This window comes from Hyalella azteca, unplaced genomic scaffold (assembly GCF_000764305.2).
Source record: "Hyalella azteca isolate HAZT.00-mixed unplaced genomic scaffold, Hazt_2.0.2 contig5905, whole genome shotgun sequence".
Taxonomy (NCBI): Eukaryota; Metazoa; Arthropoda; class Malacostraca; order Amphipoda; family Hyalellidae; genus Hyalella; species Hyalella azteca.
In genome coordinates this window covers 35,401-55,574 of record NW_025936082.1, presented here as the reverse complement: position 1 = coordinate 55,574, position 20,174 = coordinate 35,401, and the positions used below count along the sequence as shown (strand labels likewise).

Genomic DNA, 20,174 nt, shown 5'->3' with positions numbered 1-20,174 from the left:
AAACAGATGGCCAGGAACAGCGCGCTACAATATACTAATGAGATGTGTATAAGAGACAGAGCCTGCGTCGCAACAGACAGGCGACCAGTCAATAATAGCTGCTAATAGCAAGTCAATAATAGCTGCAAATATCAAGTCAATAATAGCTGCTAATATCAAGTCAATAATAGCTGCTAATATCAAGTCAATAATAGCTGCTAATATCAAGTCAATAATAGCTGCAATATCAAGTCAATAAAAGCTGCTAATATCAAATTAATAATAGCTGGTAATGTCAAGTCAATGATAGTAGCTAATATCATGTAAGTAATAGCAGTTCATATGAGGTCAATAGTAGCTGCTAATATCAGGTCAATAACTGTTGATAATATCAAGTCAATAAATTGATAGGAGTCGCAGGGGTCGATAAACAAAATTTAAATATTTATGATTAGGTTTTTAAAACCTGGCATACATACAAATATTTCGAGGATAATTTATAATTTTCCTCAATTACTACATTTTGACCTGGCAACTCCAGCATCTCCCTTAATCTTAAATTCCTATAGCCACTCCAGAAGATTTCATGCGTCATTTAAAAAAGCCTCTATTTGAGGCACAAGAGTTCCCCGCCAATCAGAAATTTTCGTTTTTCATTAGACCAGACGTGTTTCTTTTATTTGCCAAATCCCTTAACATAAACAAATTTTTACCAGTTTTCGATTTACTTCCTCAAATAAAACTTATGCTGCGCGAGCGTCATCAGCCGATGCTCCGTTGACAATAATTGTATGTTGTTCCAAAGTAATTCAAATCAACCTACAATACACTGCTGTTAAAAAACAGACCATGGCCCTTCATTTTCCAAATCATATCAACAGATATATAACCTGTCAGTTTTGTCGAAACTCATGGAACGTGTGTGGCCGGACAGCTGAATAACTGGTTATCTTCAGCAGTCTAGTTTCATACCTCGCATCCAGTTTACATACCGTCAACTCTACTCGACGGGAGCTGTCGTGCTTTCAGATATTCTGTGCTTTTCAGATGGAAAGTGCTTTCAGATATTCTGGGAACAGTTGACAGCGGTAAAATTGCGGTAATGGCTTCACTCAACCAATCGGTCGCAATTAACACGGTCCATCACGCCAATTTATTGCGTCGACTTGACGTATGATTCGGCATGCGCAGCACAGTGATGATTATATCATCAATAGATTCCACTGCGTTCGACACGGGCACTCTTCTTTGCCAACGTTGGACCCTTGCGGCCGCGCGGCGTACCACCGGGGTCAGTCCTCGGCTCGATCTTCTTTCTATTACATCCATACGGTGGACTTATTGAACATAGTTGATTCACACAGTTTGAATCCGCATATGTTCGCCGACGGCGCCAAATAGACGGTTACTATTCGCCGCCTGACGTTACAGCGTTGCAGGACCGGAAGTCTGCCTGCATGGACGCCGTCTCAGACTTGATGCATTCCAACTGTCTCAAAATACATAAAAAACGAATTTATCTGGTTTGCAACAGCTCGGCGCCAACATTAGCTTCAGGCCAACCCTGCTTAATTAGCGAGTTCATCACGCCTGCGTCTACGGTTCGCAACCTCGGCATTCAGCTGGACTCGGAACTCCTTTCTATGAGCATTTGTTCCGAGTCCAGCGGTGAGCGGTGAGCAAAGCCATCACCGCTTGTTTTGGCGCTCTGTGATGAATCCGTAGCGATAGTCGCTGTTTCTCGAGGCCCTCGTGGTGGCGCTCGTTCTGTCCAGATTGGACTAGGGTTATGCAACACTCTATGGACTTCCGACCGCGCACTTAATAAACTGCAATCCGTAATGAACTTTGCTGCTAGACTAGTGTGTAATAAGTATCCTTAGTATTTGTTTAGGACGTAGCAGTCCCAGGCCACGATGGATTGCCGCCTCTGATTATCGCGCATCAACCCCCCGCATGGCCAGCTGATGCACGATGCTGTTGCTCGCTTCTCGCTGTCGGTAGTGGTGCAGAGGCGGTTGATGAGAGATTTTGCCCAGAAATATGTCCAGTCGTCTGTTGAAGGTCTTTCAAGAGACGTATTGATTTCTTTCGGCCGAAATTGATATCTGACTGCAGATCTATTACGTAGTGGGGGAATCCTGCAGTCTCCCTCTTCTCTCGTTATGGTATGTCACAAACCTGAAGGTCTTGCTTTCGAAGTTTGGTGTCATTCTTGTTATCATTTTCCATGTGATGCGAATGAGGAAGAGGATCGGGCCGAGTACCGTTCCCTGTCATACTCCACTCTTCGCCCTAGCCTCGCTCGATCTCGAGCCTCCAACAACGACAGCTTATAGCCTTTCTGTTAGGAAACTTTGTATCCGTGCCAACAATTCACCATCGAACCTCGGTAGTCTTAATTTTCTGAAGAAAACTCCATGGTCAACTATGTTAACACTTTCGCGAAATCAAAATACACCACATCCACCCCGGCCCCTCCTACAGCACGGCAAAGATTTGGTGGTGATGTTCCAGTAACTGAGACAAACAGGAGCGATTTCGTCTAAAACCGCGTTGCCTTCTGTTGAAAGGTCAGCTTCCTGCAGCACCACCCTTATGGCAACCACCATCTCAAATACTTTTATTACGTGTGATGTTACGTAACGGCCGGTTACGTAACCGGCCGGTTATTACGGCCGGTTACGTGTGTGTAACCGGCCTGTAGTTTTGGGGTTGATCTCTCTCACCTCCTTTGTAGTTTGGGAAGATCAAATGGATTATAAGCCTTAATTTTAGGTAACTAGGAACGTTTCCTTCTCTCAATGCTGTTGTCCAGAGTGAAGTCAGAGGGACCTTTAGTGCACCGACACATTTTTCAGTAACACACCATGGTTTATTCTCTGGCCCGGGGGCCGAACAAGTCGATAATTCTTGGATACTCCTCTCTAGATCCGCTGTTTCAAACTCAATGTTCATCAGCTCCCGCCCTCCAGGTGGGTCTTGAATGTCTCCAATTTCGTTCTCCTGTCTTGACTATCTGGGTTTGCTGAATACTTTCTCAAACTGCGCTCCCAGTAGTTCGCACATGCCCTGGTCGTCTCTAACACGGACATCGTTATATTTCAGAGGCCCCACGGAGGCTTTGATTGTATGTAATTAAGAGTAATCTGAAATGTACGTAATCACGTGACATGCGTAAGATTATGTGTACTCTGATGTGTACAATAGCTCATAACCGTGCTACTGTACATATAACCGTGCTACTGTACACATAACCGTGCTACTGTACGCATGACCGTGCTACTGAACACATTACTGTGTTAATGCACACATAACAGTGCTACTGTACACATAACCGTGCTACTGTACACATTTTAGTGCTACTGTACACATAACAGTGCTGCTGTACACATAACCATGCTACTGTACACACGACTGTGCTACTGGACACATAACTGAGCTACTGTACACATAACTGTGCTACTGGACACATAACTGAGCTACTGTACACATAACAGTGCTACTGTACACATAACTGTGCTACTGTACACATATCCGTACTACTGTACACATAACTGTGCCACTGTACACATAACCGTGTTGCTGTACACATGACCGTGCTGCTGTACACATAACCGTGCTGCTGTACACATAACTGTGCTGCTGTACACATAACCGTGCTGCTGTACACATAACTGTGCTGCTGTACACATAACTGTGCTGCTGTACACATAACCGTGCTGCTGTACACATAACTGTGCTGCTGTACACATAACAGTGCTACTGTACACATAACAGTGCTGCTGTACACATAACAGTGCTACTGTACGCATAACAGTGCTGCTGTACACATAACCGTGCTACTGTACACATGACTGTGCTACTGGACACATAACTGAGCTGCTGTACACATGAGCGTGCTACTGTACACATAACAGTGCTGCTGTACACATAACCGTGCTACTGTACACATAACCGTGCTACTGTACACAAGATTCAGACATATCACAACGAGAGAAGGGGGAGACTGCAAGATCCCCCCTTAGTATCCTTAGTATAATTTTGAGGTTTGTCTCTTGCGCCTCCTTTGTAGATAGGGGTAATTAGCCCTAATTTAAGGTCACTTGGGACATTTCCTTCTCTCAATGATGTTTTCCAGAGCAAAGTCAGAGGGACCTTTAGTGCACCGACACATCTTTTCAGTAATACTGCAGGGACCCCATCCGGCCCGGGAGCCGAATACGTAGATAATTCATGGACTGTCTCTTATACACATCTAGATGTGTATAAGAGACAGGTGCTGCTGTACACATAACCGTGCTGCTGTACACATAACCGTGCTGCTGTACACATAACTGTGCTGCTGTACACATAACTGTGCTGCTGTACACATAACCGTGTTCAGCATATGATGCTGAATAAATTTAATGCATTAATATAAATTTTGGAATATGAACATTTTTTTATCATGATCTTAGTCGTCAGTTGAAGTTATTTAATGAAAGTGCTGCGCTGTATGAAAAACGTTATAAATTTATTTATTTACTTATTTGAAGGATTGTAAGAATGGTGGTAGGAATAATTAAACTATGTATACCGTAAGAAGTCATTTTTATATTAGTGAACATTTTAACTTTGCAGGCTTGTAAAGGAATTTATCAGTTGTATTAAAATTGTAAGTATTTCGAATGGCAGAAACCTGCTTTGTTTGCATTGATAAAAATCAGATGGTAAAAAAGTTTCAGCCAAGTTTTTACCATGTTCGTCTAACACCTCGAGGAGAAATGATAAAATAAAGAAAACATTTTATCTCTTCCTGAATCAAATTGAATTTCATTTGGGAAATTTATGGTGTTAACGCAAGATAATACGTGAACAGATCAAAAACTGAATATATCAAGAAAGGTATACTTAACTTCTACCAGACATTCTAATGGTCTGAATACCTACTTGTCAGATTGATGAGTTGCACAAGTTTAAGATTAAGCATAACTTTGTTGATATTTAAGCCTGAACAATCTGACGCAGCTAGTTATCACTGAAAAAATCGTTTCCATGTTATCAAATATACCAAGGTAAACAGAAATGAACGGAATATCTAGAGTTGTCACGAAGGGAGTCTCTTCAACCTTTATATCTCAAATTTTATTTATTTGAAAGCATTATAAACAGATTATTAACTGAAAGTCACTTAATATGTTTCATTCTATTAATATAAAACCATTTATTGCAAGAAAGGGTATTATAGATTATATTCTAAAGCAGATTATTATATACTGCGAGTCGATGATCGCAAGGTTTTAAATTGAAGATATGTTACGCGAGCACTGGCTTTCTGTTGTAAATATTGTATTGTAAATAGCAGCCATTTTCCAGCGTTTTTTGCCAGTTTATTATGGCCAAAAAAGAGCCGTTGGTTAGGCAGGCCCATGTTTATTTGCTTAGAAACTGGCTTATGTTCTTAGCGCGAGGTGTGACAAGCCATTGCACAGGAAATACAGATGATTCATATGCACATGCACACGCACTCGAATGCACGTGCATTTCTGTACAAGAGCATTGCATGCAGCATGAGTGTGAACATAAACACGCTTGTAATGCGAGTATCTTTGTTGTGGGCAGGGTGGCCCAGTGGCTAAAGTTCAGAGCACCAAGATTGACGCACTACCCAGTTAAAATTTTGGGCAGGGAATAGAGCAGGCCGTCGCCGGCTGCAGAGCCGACGTAGAGACGCGACAGAGCAGCGATAGAGCAGAAATGTCCGCTTTAGAGACGATATCGCCAGCCGCGTATCAGCGCTAATTAGCTTCTGAGTACCTGCCCAGGTGTGCTCTGTCCTGCCGTCACGCAGCCCTTACTGAGCACCGCCTGCTCAAACCTGCCCAACGCCTGCTCTGGGGCGGCTCTGGCACTGTCTCTTATACACATCTAGATGTGTATAAGAGACAGGTCTTAGATAGGTCAGCCACGCAAGTTCGTGGCTCAAGTCCATCAGTTTGAGAGTTCTTTTTCTTCGTACGTCCACACGCATGCTTACAATTGTTATTTAAAAATAAAAAAATACTGATTATCAAAGCTGATGTTACGCTTATGGACTAGAACTGTGAACAAACAAGAGCAATGGCTCTTTAAAATTTTCATAGGGTTCACCAGCAAAAAATATACATACCAATATTACGAAATTGAATGAGTTCGATAGTAAACACGAGGAGAATATGAAAAAGTTGACACCGAATGTAATGAAAAACACGATTGAGCCCTGCGCCACCGATTGATCGATAGCATCTTCAGAGACCAAGGGCCAAAATCATACACAGTATACAGTATATACTTATTCGTAAACCACGCTTGCAGATCTAACCGAAGTAATGTTTTCAATTAAGTTTATAAAATTGGATAAACTTATATACATTAAAATATTATGGCGTTCATGCAGAACGGATAACATATGCATTTTAATTTTGTTAACCTATCCCTGAGTTTCGTCTCAGCCGTAAAGCATTTTTGAAGAGCTGTTCGCGCGGGTCAAAGAAATCTGAGTAGTGAATGATTCTGATAAATGAAATAATCCATCCTAGAGACGCCCCTCCTCGAGATTTTCTGAAATCAACGAAGCCTTGGAAGAAGTTCGAGAGCCACTTGATATCATCGCACTAGGGGCTGATAAGACTTGGTCGAGGTTCTGATCGTTCAAGATGTCGTTCTTCGACATGGCTGCCTTGGACCGTTCACGGTATTTTCCACAAGAAAACATGATGCCGCCGGTGGTGTTCATCACAAGACCTGTGTAACAAAATATATGGCTCGTTGATGTGGTTCATGAGTAAACATAATGTTAATATCAATCGAACCATGAATTCTAACAGACGCCTCACATCTCAAGCGCGATGAGGTTGCAAGAAATTTTGTTGATCAACAATTCGCTGCATATAATTATCTCTGTAATAAATGTTAATTAAAGGTCTGTGTGAAGAATGTGAATTCTCAAGACTGATTCGGAACCGAAGCGTGCGCAGATTAGAGAAAAAAGTCAGATTTGCAACACGACAAGATATGCCGGAAGTATACTGATATCTTTACAACAAAATTAAAATCAACAAAGCGGGAAGCGGCTGATTCACAGTTTGAATCAAATTTAATTCAATAATTGCGAGAAAAATTTAATAAGAATGGCTCTTTTAATAAGAATGGCCCCTTTAAAAAATTTATTAAGAATGGCCAAACTTTGATCAATAAAGGAATTGGTCAAAGTTTAGAGAACCAAGTTCAGAAAAGCGATTTGCTGTTCAATCCTTGCCTACTATGAAAGTTCTGGGCAAATTAGTAAGGTGACCAAGCTCATGTTTGCAGCAGTGAGTTGCTGGTTTGAAACCTCAGCAAGCTGTACGAATTCTTCTATATTTGGAATCGGCGACAGGCCAAATTTGGCCTCGTCAACCAACGCAGGCACCACTATACTGGACTATACAAAATACTATGCATGACATAATCTTTAAAACTACGTAGAGATGCCTGCTCCATCACTGCTCTTCCGATGGTTTCAGCCTACAAGAATTGTGTACGGCTTAAACATTGCTTTAATTTTTCACATATTTTATCAGGTTTCAGGCATGATCTAGAGTGTACGTCAATCGGACAATACGTGACTATCTTCATTAAAAGAGCTAGGATGAACAACTCCTTTGAGAATAAAAGTTTAATGGGTAAAAAAATCAGCTTTGTAGGAATTTTACTCCAATAACCACATAATTTCCACAGCAACAATGCGGATTGACGCAATCAACAAAATTTTTTGAAATTTGTGTTTATGAATATTCATGGAAAATAAAAAATGACTTACAAACAGAGTAATACGAGAGAACTTCGACTGGAACGAAGAAGGGGCAATGAAAATGCAATAGAAATGAATAATATACAGATAAACTGCAATTGAAACGGTAAAGGAATTGGTGAACGGAAATAAATTACAAAACATGAATATATTTAAATAGCGTATACTTTTCTCCGTATACTAATGTATTGTGTTTATTCGGTCAATTCCTTCATAAACAGACTAAAATATGAAGATTATGTCTATTCAAAACATCAAGACTGTTCCGAATCGACAGACAGCGACAAGAAAAGCTCGGATCGCATCACCTTGCATCGTGAAAATTTCGTTCACGTTGAGAATGAATGAGTTGTGCCACCAAATTATTTATCTATTACTGCAGATTTTTCGTAGCTTCTGGTAACATTACTGTTGTATCAGTTCGTGAGAGGTCTTTTTGTTACTGTATGGAGAACAGGGATTAAGGCATCAACATACCGCAATATTAAATGAGATTAGGTAGTTTGTTATTTCATTATTTTCCAGCACAAAATTTTTGCCAGAAGAATACTCAATTTTGACCATTGAGGACGAATATTAACGTTATTTGATGTACGTAAGTCACTTCATGTACCTGACGAACGTTATCACAACACCTTTCCAGTAGGGGTTACTGAGAGCCTTATAAGGCTCGCCGACGGCCAAACTCAGGACGACGGCGGGCAGTAGGACGTTGTGGGAGTTGAGCTGCAGGATGCGCGACGGCGACAGCTTCTCTTGCTCGGTGTGGTACTGCACCAGACTGTTGGCGAGGGCTTGGGCTAACGCGCTCAGTAGGCCAAAAAGGTAGGCGAATGTATCGTACGTCAGGTCACCGGCACCTGCCAAAACGCGAAGATTATCAGAGAACGTACGATACGACGATTATCAGAGCGTATCATACGTTGGCCACGACGCAGCATGCTGTGATGAGGAAGATGGAGGATGCGATGAGACAGGATTTTGAGACAGGAAGATGAGACAGGATAATGTGACAGGATGTCTGTACAGACCCACCTGCCACGACGCAGCCAGCTGTGATGAGGAAGATGGAGGATGTGATGAGGCAGGAAGGGAAGCCCTTCTTCAACATCACCACCGTGAGCAGCAGGGTGATGATTGGGATAAAGCGCCGCAGGGCGCCGTACATCGGGATGTTCAAACCTGCCCAGACAATATAAAATATAAAACATGAACCGAAAATCGGAATATTTACGGAAGAGTTTAAAACCTAAGCAGGAATAAATTTTTAATTATATAACATAACATGCATTACCCTAGCAGCTTAGCCCAGGGCTCGATAAGTAAATGAATTTTTGAATCAAGTTATCAAGCAACCCATCACTCCTGCAGTTGTATCATGTGATGTGATGGTGGTGGTTGTGTCATGTGATGTGATGGTGGTGGTTGTGTCATGTCAAGTGATGGTGGTGGTTGTGTCATGTCAAGTGATGGTGGTGGTTGTGTCATGTCATGTGATGGTGGTGGTTGTGTCATGTCATGTGATGGTGGTGGTTGTGTCATGTCAAGTGATGGTGCTGCTTGCATCAAGTTCACCTTCACAATTGGTACAAAATTTATACGCAAATAAGTGACCTGCGATGGCGTAGAAGGAGAAGACGCCGTGCATGACGTAGCACAGCGACGGCCACTTGAAGGCCCATCCGGCGGCCAGCGTGTAGGGCGGCAGGCTGACCACCTCGCACATGGACAGCGTCCACAGCGAGGTGACCATCAGCGCCATCTGCGCAGTCCAAGGAATTTGAGGGAGTGCAGAACATATATGTTAACAACATCAAGAGCGAATGATTGGTATGGTAAATCCAACTGTGAGTTCAGCGCTCAACTAATATGAATTTGATATCAAAGCGTATCACATTGTAAGAGCGCACAACATGGGTAATGTTTACTGTAAGAACCATCATCCCTAACAAAAATAGCGTAATGTCTAGGTTTTTGCCCAGTAGTCGCTACACCCGGCCTGAAGTTGTTCTAGGATGCTCCCTCTTCGAAATAAGAGTACTACAAGTGTGTCCTGTGAGTATGACAAGTGCGTCCTGAGAGTATGACAAGTGTGTCCTGAGAGTATGACAAGTGTGTTCTGAGAGTATGACAAGTACGGCAGTGGTACCGTTGAATAGCTCAGAATGTCAGCTTTAAGATGGGACTAAACGAGCAACTAAATCGTAACTCAATCAGACACTATATTTAAAATGCTCAGCAGCTAATTACTTTGTATCTAATTAGTGAAAGATCTCCCCCACCCGCCCCCCTTTAAAGAGCCGTCATGAACGTATAAATTAACGTACAGAGATCGCAGTGGTACCATTGGATAGGGCAGAATGTCAGCTTTAAGATGAGACTAAAAACCGAAAATGCCAAATCCGGTTTTTACGGAAAATTTTACGGTAGACCTCCCCCTAATTAACGTTGCAACAACAGTTACACGGCAGCACCAAAGAGATATGGCAACATCACAAGACATACTGTATGACGTTAAAATAACGCGATTAAACGTTGTTTAAACGAAATCAACTCGTAATCAATGTTGTTTCAACGTCTCTTGGTAGCAGGGTAATGATCCATATGCCATGATCCATAGGTTGTTATATAGGGTTTTAATTGGATACATATTTTTGAAATTTTAGGTTTAGAGACAACCTCGCTGTTCACGTCCGCACTCTAGGAACGCTGCACTTGTTTTTATTTTGTGCTGAGATGTGACGGAGGTACTTGCCTTGTTCTTGTGAATGATTTTTAAGTGTGACTATCGTGTGTAAATATTATTATCAATAGATTTGCTTAGAATACTGTTTTAATATAATTTTTTATTGAATATATTTTATCATTCTTAGCACCCTAGTGATCTTTAGCATTTTATTTAATAGTTTTTTGTTTAAATTTTCAGGAAGGTTTAGGACTTGAACTTGAAATATTAGATATGGAATACAAGTCGACTTTAAATTCCTCTCGAAACGCGAAGTTTGTCGGGTTTGAATTACGATAATGAGCCGCATTGAAACGTTGATGCTTGGGCCTAGTATGTCATGATCCATATGTCATTATCCATATGTCATGATCCATATGTCATGATCCATATGTCATTTGGTACGCGTTGAATAGCTCTGAATGTCAGCTTTGAGATGAGACTAAAGGAGCAACTAAAGCGCAACTCAATCAGACACTATATTTAAAATGCTCTGCAGCTAATTACTTTGTATCTAATTAGTGAAGGAACTCCCCCACCCGCCCCCCTTTAAAGAGCCGTCATGAACGTATAAATTAAATCACAGAGATCGCAGTGGTACCATTGGATAGGGCAGAATGTCAGCTTTAAGATGAGACTAAAAACCGAAAATGCCAAATCCGAAAATTTTACGGTAGACCTCCCCCTAATTAACGTTGCAACAACAGTTACACGGCAGCACCAAAGAGATATGGCAGCATCACAAGACATATGACGTTAAAATAACGCGATTAAACGTTGTTTAAACGAAATCAACTCGTAATCAATGTTGTTTCAACGTCTCTTGGTATAGGGTTTTAATTGGGTACATATTTTTGAAATTTTAGGTTTAGAGACAACCTCGCTGTTCACGTCCGCACTCTAGAACGCTGCACTTGTTATTGTTTTGTGCCGAGATGTGACGGAGGTACTTGCCTTGTACTTGTGAATGATTTTTAAGTGTGACTATCGTGTGTAAATATTATTATCAATAGATTTACTTAGAATACTGTTTTAATATAATTTTTTATTGAATATTCATGATCCATATGTCATGATCCATATGTCATGATCCATATGTCATGGTCCATATGCCATTATCCATATGTCATGATCATATGTCATGATCCAAATGTCATGATCCATATGCCATTATCCATATGCCATTATCCATATGTCATGATCCATATGTCATGATCCACATGTCCTGAAGCATGATTCTACAGCTGTGAAGCTATCAATTATGCTTATGCTTTTAATTATTATTATGCTTTGAATAACAAAATTGGACAAAACAAACAAAATTGAATAACAGACGTTATACACTATATGAAGTTGGCAGGTTGGAGTCTAACGCACCTGCATAGTCATGATAAGGAAGGGCAGGTTGAAGTTGAAGCTAAAAACCACGGCCTTGTTGATGAACGTTATTGTCAAGGACGTTACGAAGAAGAACAGCACCGCCATCAACTCCCGCCGCCTCCCGCCACCGGTGCCGCCACCAGCCCCACCATCCACAGGAGTTCTTCAAGAAAGAGATTCATAATCACACGCTCAGCACAATTTATTATTCATATTTTAATTATTGTAATTCTGTAGTGATTAATTATTGTAATTCTGTAGTGATTCCGGCGGGTGAAGTCCTGTACAATCAGTACTTCAAGGTTACGTCGCATCTCGAGGAAACTGAGATAAAACTGAGATAAAAATAAAACTGAGATAATCCTAAACTAAAAATAAAAATAACGGCAGGAAAAAGAGGTAAAAACGAGAACAATCGGAGACCCTAAAAGAAATCTTTAGGTCTTGAGGCGATGCAGATACACCGGCCCAAAGGAGCTGATGTTGCAGAAGCTAGCAGACTGAGAGAAATGAATGCGTGTCAGATTGTCAGTCTCCAAGCCAATATTTAGCCAAATCTCCTGGTGGCAGAGTGTATAAAATCACCAAGATTGCTGCAGCAAATTGAGGGCTCGATACCCGCAACTGGTCGTGAAAATTCTGGTCGAAATAAGCTAGGTGTTCGGATGGTTACGAACAGAATACGGCCAACAGGGCCTTCAGTGTCTTATGAATCTCAATCGCATTTGATTCTATATATTTTACGAGAGATACTGCTGCTTTATTACCAATCAATGTGGCCCAAGCGCTTTTCAACATTTATCTAATATATTAGATGTATGCACGATGCAGAGGATATATAACAAACCCACTATAACACACGCGAGTGCAATGAAATTATTTTCCCTCGCCCCTACACTTGTTTCTTCGGTGAGAAGTGGTTATTCGTCATTATAACCAGTGTTTAGCTGCTAACAAAACAGGCGTCCAGCTGTTAATAAAACGGTCGTCCGGCTGTTATTACCACATGCGTCCAGCTTTTAATAATACTGGCGTCCAGCAGTTAATAAATCAGGCATTCAGCTTTTAATAAAATAGGCGTCTAGCTGTTGATAAACAGGCGATTAGCAGTTAATAAAACAGGAGTCCAGCTGGTAATAAAACAGGCGTACAGCTGTTGATATAACAGGCGTTCAGCTGTCACCACAGTCAAACGCTGTGCCAACAACAGGCTGCAGATGCTGTTGCTACAAAGAAGCCATTAGGCAAATGAATGAAAATTGTTTGTCGTTGACCAGAAAGTCTTTATCCAACGGAGGCGACCAACATACACATAGGCAAGTAAGTATACACTCAAAGAAATTATTGCGATTTTATCCTAATAGCGATGCACTTTCTGTACTTGTGTGGGTCATCTTGACCCAGTTATCAGTGCTGTGTCCGTTCTTTGCACCCTCGTGCCGTGTAAGGGAAAGTTTGCCACTAGTTGGACAGTATGACATAAATATTTTTCAGAGTGCAAGTTGAGCTCTACGTTATTTGCGTTGCCAACAATAGGACCGTTATGCCTGGCCGCGAATGTTCATCAATCCCCATGATGAGTTCAGACTGTTGGGGTAGATGCTATAAATCAAGATAAAATTAATTATAAGTTTCTCTTGTACAAATCGAGTTCATACCATTAATTCGGAAGTGTGCCATTACCCGGGAACTTGATGTCGTTATGGCAGGGCAGAGAAGTTTTTTAATTTACAGACGTTTCAATTAATCACGTATATGTCAATAAACCAGTGGGCAGACACCTCTTCATGCGAGACGTTTCATCACTATAGCAATTCATCATTAAATTTCATCATTGCATTTTTGCAACGATGAATTGGTTAGGTTAGGTAGGTTAGATTAGATTAGGTAGGTTAGGTAGGTTAGATTAGATTAGGTAGATTAGGGTAGATTAGGTAAGTTAAGTAGATTAGGTTAGGTTGGGTTAGGTTAGGTTAGGTTATATTGGGTAAGGTTAGATTGGGTTAGTTATGGTCAGGTCAGGTTAGGCAGGTTAGGTTAAGTTAGGTTAGTTTTGGTCAGATCTGGCTAGGTAAGGTCAGGTCACATCAGGTCAGGTCACGTATGGTCAGGTGAGGTAAAAAAGACCTCAATGCAGTTGAAATGATGAGGTAGCAGAGAAACCAATTTAAAAGGCGTATTGAAATTTTTACATGATAGGAGATTCATCCTATATTATTGATTCCAGTCCGAGCAGGTAAGAACCGTAGTTTTTTCCGACAAAAGATATAAGCAGTTATTGATGCATACGTATTTAATCTATTTATAGTTATTTACAAGGATCATGTTGAGCTTGACTCGAGAAAAATATGCCATGTGACTTTGTGAAAACTATTAGATTTAATGTCAGGGTGAGCGGTCGAGCGACCAAGTGCACCAAGATGGGAGCGTGAGAAGTGGGAGCGCGACTCAGCAAGTTCGTCGGGAGCGCACCACGTCGCGTGCATGCGGTGTGGTTTTTGACTGTAAAATGCGTGGACTTCGAAGTGCTGTCGTGAACTCAGTTTAGTATAAAACTCTACTACGCTCACTACTCAAGTTGTTCTACTGCAATCCCAATTTGTGTTTGTTACTGAACGCCGCTTATTCTTATCAGCATTTAATGCGTACTTCTTGAGTTAAACTTGTATCGTTAAGTGTAAGTACTTGTGTCGTTAGTCTGCCTGAGTCGCAAGTTCACAAGAATTTGAAAGTAAATTTATGAATTTCCAAAGGTAATCTTCTTGTTAGATTTTAATCTCCTTTGTATATATTGTGATTTTCACTACTAATTATTTATTGAGCACATTATTTCTCAACAAGTAAATAATTTTTCGTGAAAGATGTGTATTTTTCATTTGTTCCAGACAGCAATCAAGGACTGGTATAATATTTCAAAATTCTACCCAGTGAAAGAAAAAAATTTCACAATCGAAAAGTTCTGAGTTCTAACCCGTACCAGCTGCTGCTACGGTTATTAGTTCAAGTTCAGGATCTGCGTTATCAAGTAAACATGATATGAGATAATATTATCTAAATACACGTAACATGTGCAAAAAGAGTGGTACGGCATCATCGAACGAAAAAACAAATATTAATTATTATTATTATTTAATACATTTCTCTATTTTATGTGAACCCGTGTCGCCCTTTGCTGATCTTTGAATAAATATATTTTTTATCATATGTAATCTTGTGATCGATTTCTCAATTAATGAATTTGCAGTTGTTATTAAAATAAAAATGCGGCCTGTAACTTCATTGTTCTTGGTGAAAGGAATCACGACTTTCATTTTGACGTAGATTGTAAGGTGATTCATTCAAAACACGGATGCCTTTTAATTTAACATGATTATGGGGGTAATAGAACTTCTCCAAGCACCATTTCAGCAAAGTTTCAAAGAGAAAACAGCTAAAGAAATGTGAATGTTGAATGAAGGGTAAAGTAAATTTGTGTTAAGAAACATGTGTAATGTATTTTAGTGATGAACAAAAGTTTTCAGCAAATTTGACCAAAAAAACAAAACCAGCAAAATTACTTACGCCATGTTGGAGACGCGGATTTCCAGCCCCGCTAGAGTAAAGCGTCACCAGTGCCTGGCTTCAACCACTTATATTCCATAAAATTTTGACATTTCTCTTAAAATTTTTCAGGTAAAATAAATAATATAAATCAATAAAGGCGATTGCATTACAACGCAGTACATATATTTTGGACTGGGACTGCTAAGATTGCTTGTCAGCGATGGTTACAACCATCACAAAGTAGCATAGCATAGTTATATCGTCGCTGAAGAATAGGCCTGATGTGGGCCTATTCTTGTACTTTTTGTGACTTGTCCACATGAGATCTAAAAAACAGGTCCTTTGACCGGATCTTTTCTAAACTGTCGATAGTTTGAAACAGCATCTAGACTTCCACCGGGTTCGGTATGGTGCCAGGCATTTTATTGTCGCAGCGAGTCTTTATATTCCAGTTTTCGCTGGTCAGTTTGCAAAGAAATTTATTTACAGACACCGGTGGCGTTTGAACAATAGATTATGATTAGACGGGAATATGACTTTAGGTAAAGACTAAAATCCAGCTTATGAAACGCATAGAATTTACTGAAAATATAATAAGATTTCAGTTCAGTTTTCCTATTGTTTTTATCACAGACGCTGCCTGCATTCAGCGGTACGGAGGTGATGGTCGGCTCATGATTCCAGATCAACACAGAATGCATTTCGTAAAACATCAATAATAAGTAAAATACAAATTAAAACTATTTCTTTTACATTTCATAACTTTAATTGCATCATAATTAGAATAGAAGACAGTTAATTAGTTCACACAAATCCCGCCGAACGTGTCCAATCAAACGATATTAAAAGCGACGTGGAGTTAATATGGAAAATCTCCCATCTGACTTCGGGAACGTGTGATGATAGGATCTGCAGCATCATTAGGAAAGATCATTAACATATGAAACGCTACGCGTGCTGAAGATGAAATGCTTGAAATGATGCTTAGACTTCTGCTTATATCTAATGTTTAGTTACGATGTAAACCTCGGGCTGTACGATGTTTATAAAAAATACAACTGTACTATTAGAAGGCAGCAATACAAGGCAGGAAATTTGATATAGTAATTTTTAAATTATATACATTCGAAATAAATATAATTTATATATCATTTAAGGAATTAATGTTAGTATTTTTGATTGATGATTTACTCATATTGGAATATTTTAGCATTAATATGTTTTCGAAATTCTTTGGTAATAAGCTCGGTAGAAGTTGCAATGCTGCTCCATTCGTATTTTAAACAAATCCCAAAATAATTACTTTATTGGATTAGTTATAATATTTTACTATCGAGATTGATTTGTCTGGTGAAAATGACCAAATCAACGAGAGCAGCATAACCTAACAGCACTGCTTGACTTTTCTTTTGTTTATCCTAAATAAGTTTAATGACAGGCACATTTGTTCACTTTGATATCAAAACTATAGCACACAAAAGTTATTCACGCGCTAGATGTCGCACCCACTGAGGCTTGAGTGTTAGTGAAACAAACTAAAGTGTGCACTTCACTCGCTCCAGCTAATACTCTTCAAGTGTTCGTGTTATGATTAATGAAAATGAATGAGGAAAGCTTCGTACACTTGGATAAATATTTTGGACTGAACTGCTATGTGTGACATGATGTAATTAATATTCCAAGAATATCATCACCACATACTCGTAAATACTGGCTCGGTATCAACGCAACGGTTGATCAATGCACTGAAGTGAATTAATTTTAAGCGGGATATAACCAATTTATTTGCGTCGTTTAGTAAAGCATATAAAATAAATCTCAGCTCGAGTCTAAAGGACGAAATCGACGAATTTACGGAAGCTCTTGTGTACTTCGTTTGACTTTTAAAGACTCAAAAATGGTCTTTGAAAATTCATTGTTTTACAGCACACAAACTTGAACAATTTTCGCTTCAAAATTTTCTGCTTTGAGAAATGCTATTTTCATAGGCTTTTCCCAAGACTGAGCTCTATAATAGTTTTATTTCAGATGATGTAGCTCAGTTGATGTAGACATTTATGGCATCAGCGATGCATAATATACAAACGAAAATCAGCTTCTTCGCAATAGCAGTGCAGGTATCAATTTGATTAGTTAACTAATATACGAGTATATAAATGGTATATTTAAACTGTTGCACATATTGCTTTATTTATTTAACTAATAATTCATAGGAAAAATATTGCATGGAATTCAATTTACTGTGAGTCAGGATAACGCTTGAAGTACGCAATGAATGGAATAGATGTTATGAATACAGATGTTAATAGATGAATAGATGTTATGAATACATTTGATAACAGATGAATATATGTAATGACGGCATCGGAACATTTTAACGTTTTTGAGGAGAGTGGTTAATGGAAAATTTCTGTATTTACTGGCCGATCTTTCTGTAACTTCACACATATATACTGTATAGAACACTGTTAGGGATTGCAATAGGACTCCTGTAATTAATCGATTAGCGTTTTGAATCACCTTTGATGTGACCTCGTTTAGATGCGCTTGTATTTCTTCATTGTACCGGAATCCCACCTCAGATTTGCTTGTAGGAATTATGTCTAGTTATTCTTGTGATAATCATGTTTACATATATCCAGTGGTTTATAACGGCGACTATAAATATTATTACTTGTATCAATCTATTTCTTATTTTAGCCAAGTTTGCATTATATCATTATATTTGGATTTGTTAGTGTCCGTGATTTGTTTATTCGTTTTATTCGTGCATTTGTAGAAAGGCTCCGAAACGTTAGTCCAGAGTTAGGAGATGAGCCAAGGAAAAAACGGTTTATTTATCTGCATTATCGTATCCATCATTATTTTATTATTCTAATTATTCATTAAATGTTTGGGGGAACCGAAAGTTTTGTTTGCTTATTTATTGAATATTCCCCAACAACACTACCACAATAGCTTTTTATTTCTATGAATTTATGAGAAAATAAAGGAAAACGTCGAGAGTCATATCATTCGATTCGAATGCAAATATCTATCGACTCTAGAGGCAATTTTTTTCTAATTTTTTACAGTACTTTTTCCGTTCCCAACCCTCTCCCGAACTTCCTTTAGTTTTTCCAATATATAAACAAAACAATCGATCAAAAAGGCTTCTAGATTTGTTCATTGCGTGCCAGTTTAACGCGAATAATAATAATCTATAAATACAATTTTGCATGAAGGCATCTTTGTAGGAAATTGTTATAAAAGTTCAATTTATACAAATCAACAAAGGGAAAATGAAGGAATGATTTACCTGCGAGGGAAAACAAAGGAATGATTATATGCGAAGGAAAATAAAGGAATGATTACCTGCGAATGAAAGGAAAGAATGATTACCTGAGGGATAATAACGAAATGATTACCAGAGAAAATCCACTACTTTTCAACGAACGCCTGTAGAATCCAGAAATCTACGAACACAAACAAAGTACAGAAATCAAAACAAAGACTAGTAACAATTTAGTAACAAAATTGTTCGTCGGAAGCTTTATGAATAAAATTTTGCACAATGCTGCAACTAAAAAACTTTGCTTAGCAAAAGAATTGTTCCTCTGCTTTTAAATTCCTACAGAAACAAAATCTTTCCTGCCCTGCGCAATGGAAATATTTAATTTCTCTCACTATTGTTACCCAGATTTGAGATTTTCGGTAAGCTTTCCATTTATGCTGTATAATTGCGTATTCTTTGAAAACCATCAATTTGACGAAGGTCCGAGAGTTTATGATCGTTACACAAGACTCTAATGGTGGAAAATGTGGGCTATAAATAATGAAATCGTTGGAAAAATATGCGAAATGCAATTATTTACGCCCATTTGCGAGTTTTGTTTCGGCAGGAGCGGCTCACTTTCTGTGTGCCTACAGCCAGCGAAGCGGACGCTAAACTTATACTCTCCACTTTTGATATGCTGCTGCTGTATAATCACGTACAGGGGGGTTTGAGGTCAAAGTTTTCACTCGCGCCATTTTTCCCAGGAGCTCAACCGTTAGAATCTCATGAAAATTGGCACATACACGTACGCACATTTTTTCTACCAAACCTTCTTGTCGGATTTCCGAAATTCCCACTCCTTCCCCCCCCAAAATCCCCAAAAAAGGGGAAATTTGGTCAAAAAATTACCTAAAATGAGATTGTGGAAACGATCATAGCTCAAAAAGTTGCAAACTCAGAGCAATTCGATTCATTTCAAACGAAAGGTAAAGGATTGGAGTGTGTTTGGTATTTCGAACGATTTTTTGTCAGGTCAAAACTTCATCCCTAAATTGGGGGTCAAAGTTGACCCTGAAAAAATTGTTTTCGGCCATTTTTCGGTGGTTTTTCAACTCTCGCGGCCAAACCGTAAACATTTTTGCCATAGTAAAAGCGGGAAAAAGATGCGTCTTGTTGAGACAAACACACTGGTGAAAACGGATTTTGAAAAAGTTCAAAACTCACAAAGTTGTGAGCGAAACTTTGATCAAATTTGATCAACTTTTTACCAACTTTTTCACTTTTCTCTTCACAACTCTACGGAAAAGTTTTGTATATTTTTTCAACAACCCTAACAATAAAGAACAAGTCTTTGCCTTTAATTTGGACCCTGTTTCATGATCCTAGCTTTTATAGATATCGAAATATGATTTTTCAAAGTAGACAATAATTGACAAAATTTTCGTCCAACTCGCCGTGGTCCGGGCGCTGCTCTGAAC

General features: G+C 39.2%; 1 protein-coding gene across 1 annotated transcript; it reads right to left on the bottom strand.

Annotated features, from left to right (window-relative positions):
* Window positions 1–6,535: 6,535 nt before the first annotated feature.
* On the bottom strand, window positions 6,536–15,515 carry LOC108666807 (solute carrier family 35 member D3). Its single transcript, XM_018153735.1, has 6 exons — window positions 15,459–15,515; window positions 11,895–12,060; window positions 9,407–9,554; window positions 8,828–8,974; window positions 8,428–8,652; window positions 6,536–6,744 (listed from the first exon to the last, which is right to left on the bottom strand). Exons 1-6 carry the CDS (start codon window positions 15,461–15,463, stop codon window positions 6,536–6,538), a joined length of 900 nt encoding a protein of 299 aa, XP_018009224.1. The 5' UTR covers window positions 15,464–15,515.
* Window positions 15,516–20,174: the final 4,659 nt, after the last annotated feature.

Bases quoted from the DNA above. Each gene is read 5' to 3' on its own strand.
- LOC108666807 (XM_018153735.1), bottom strand. The intron at 9,555-11,894 runs GTGCGTTAGACT...TGGACTGCGCAG, and splicing joins TCCTTATCATGACTATGCAG to ATGGCGCTGATGGTCACCTC. The intron at 6,745-8,427 runs GTGTTGTGATAA...TTTGTTACACAG, and splicing joins CAGTAACCCCTACTGGAAAG to GTCTTGTGATGAACACCACC.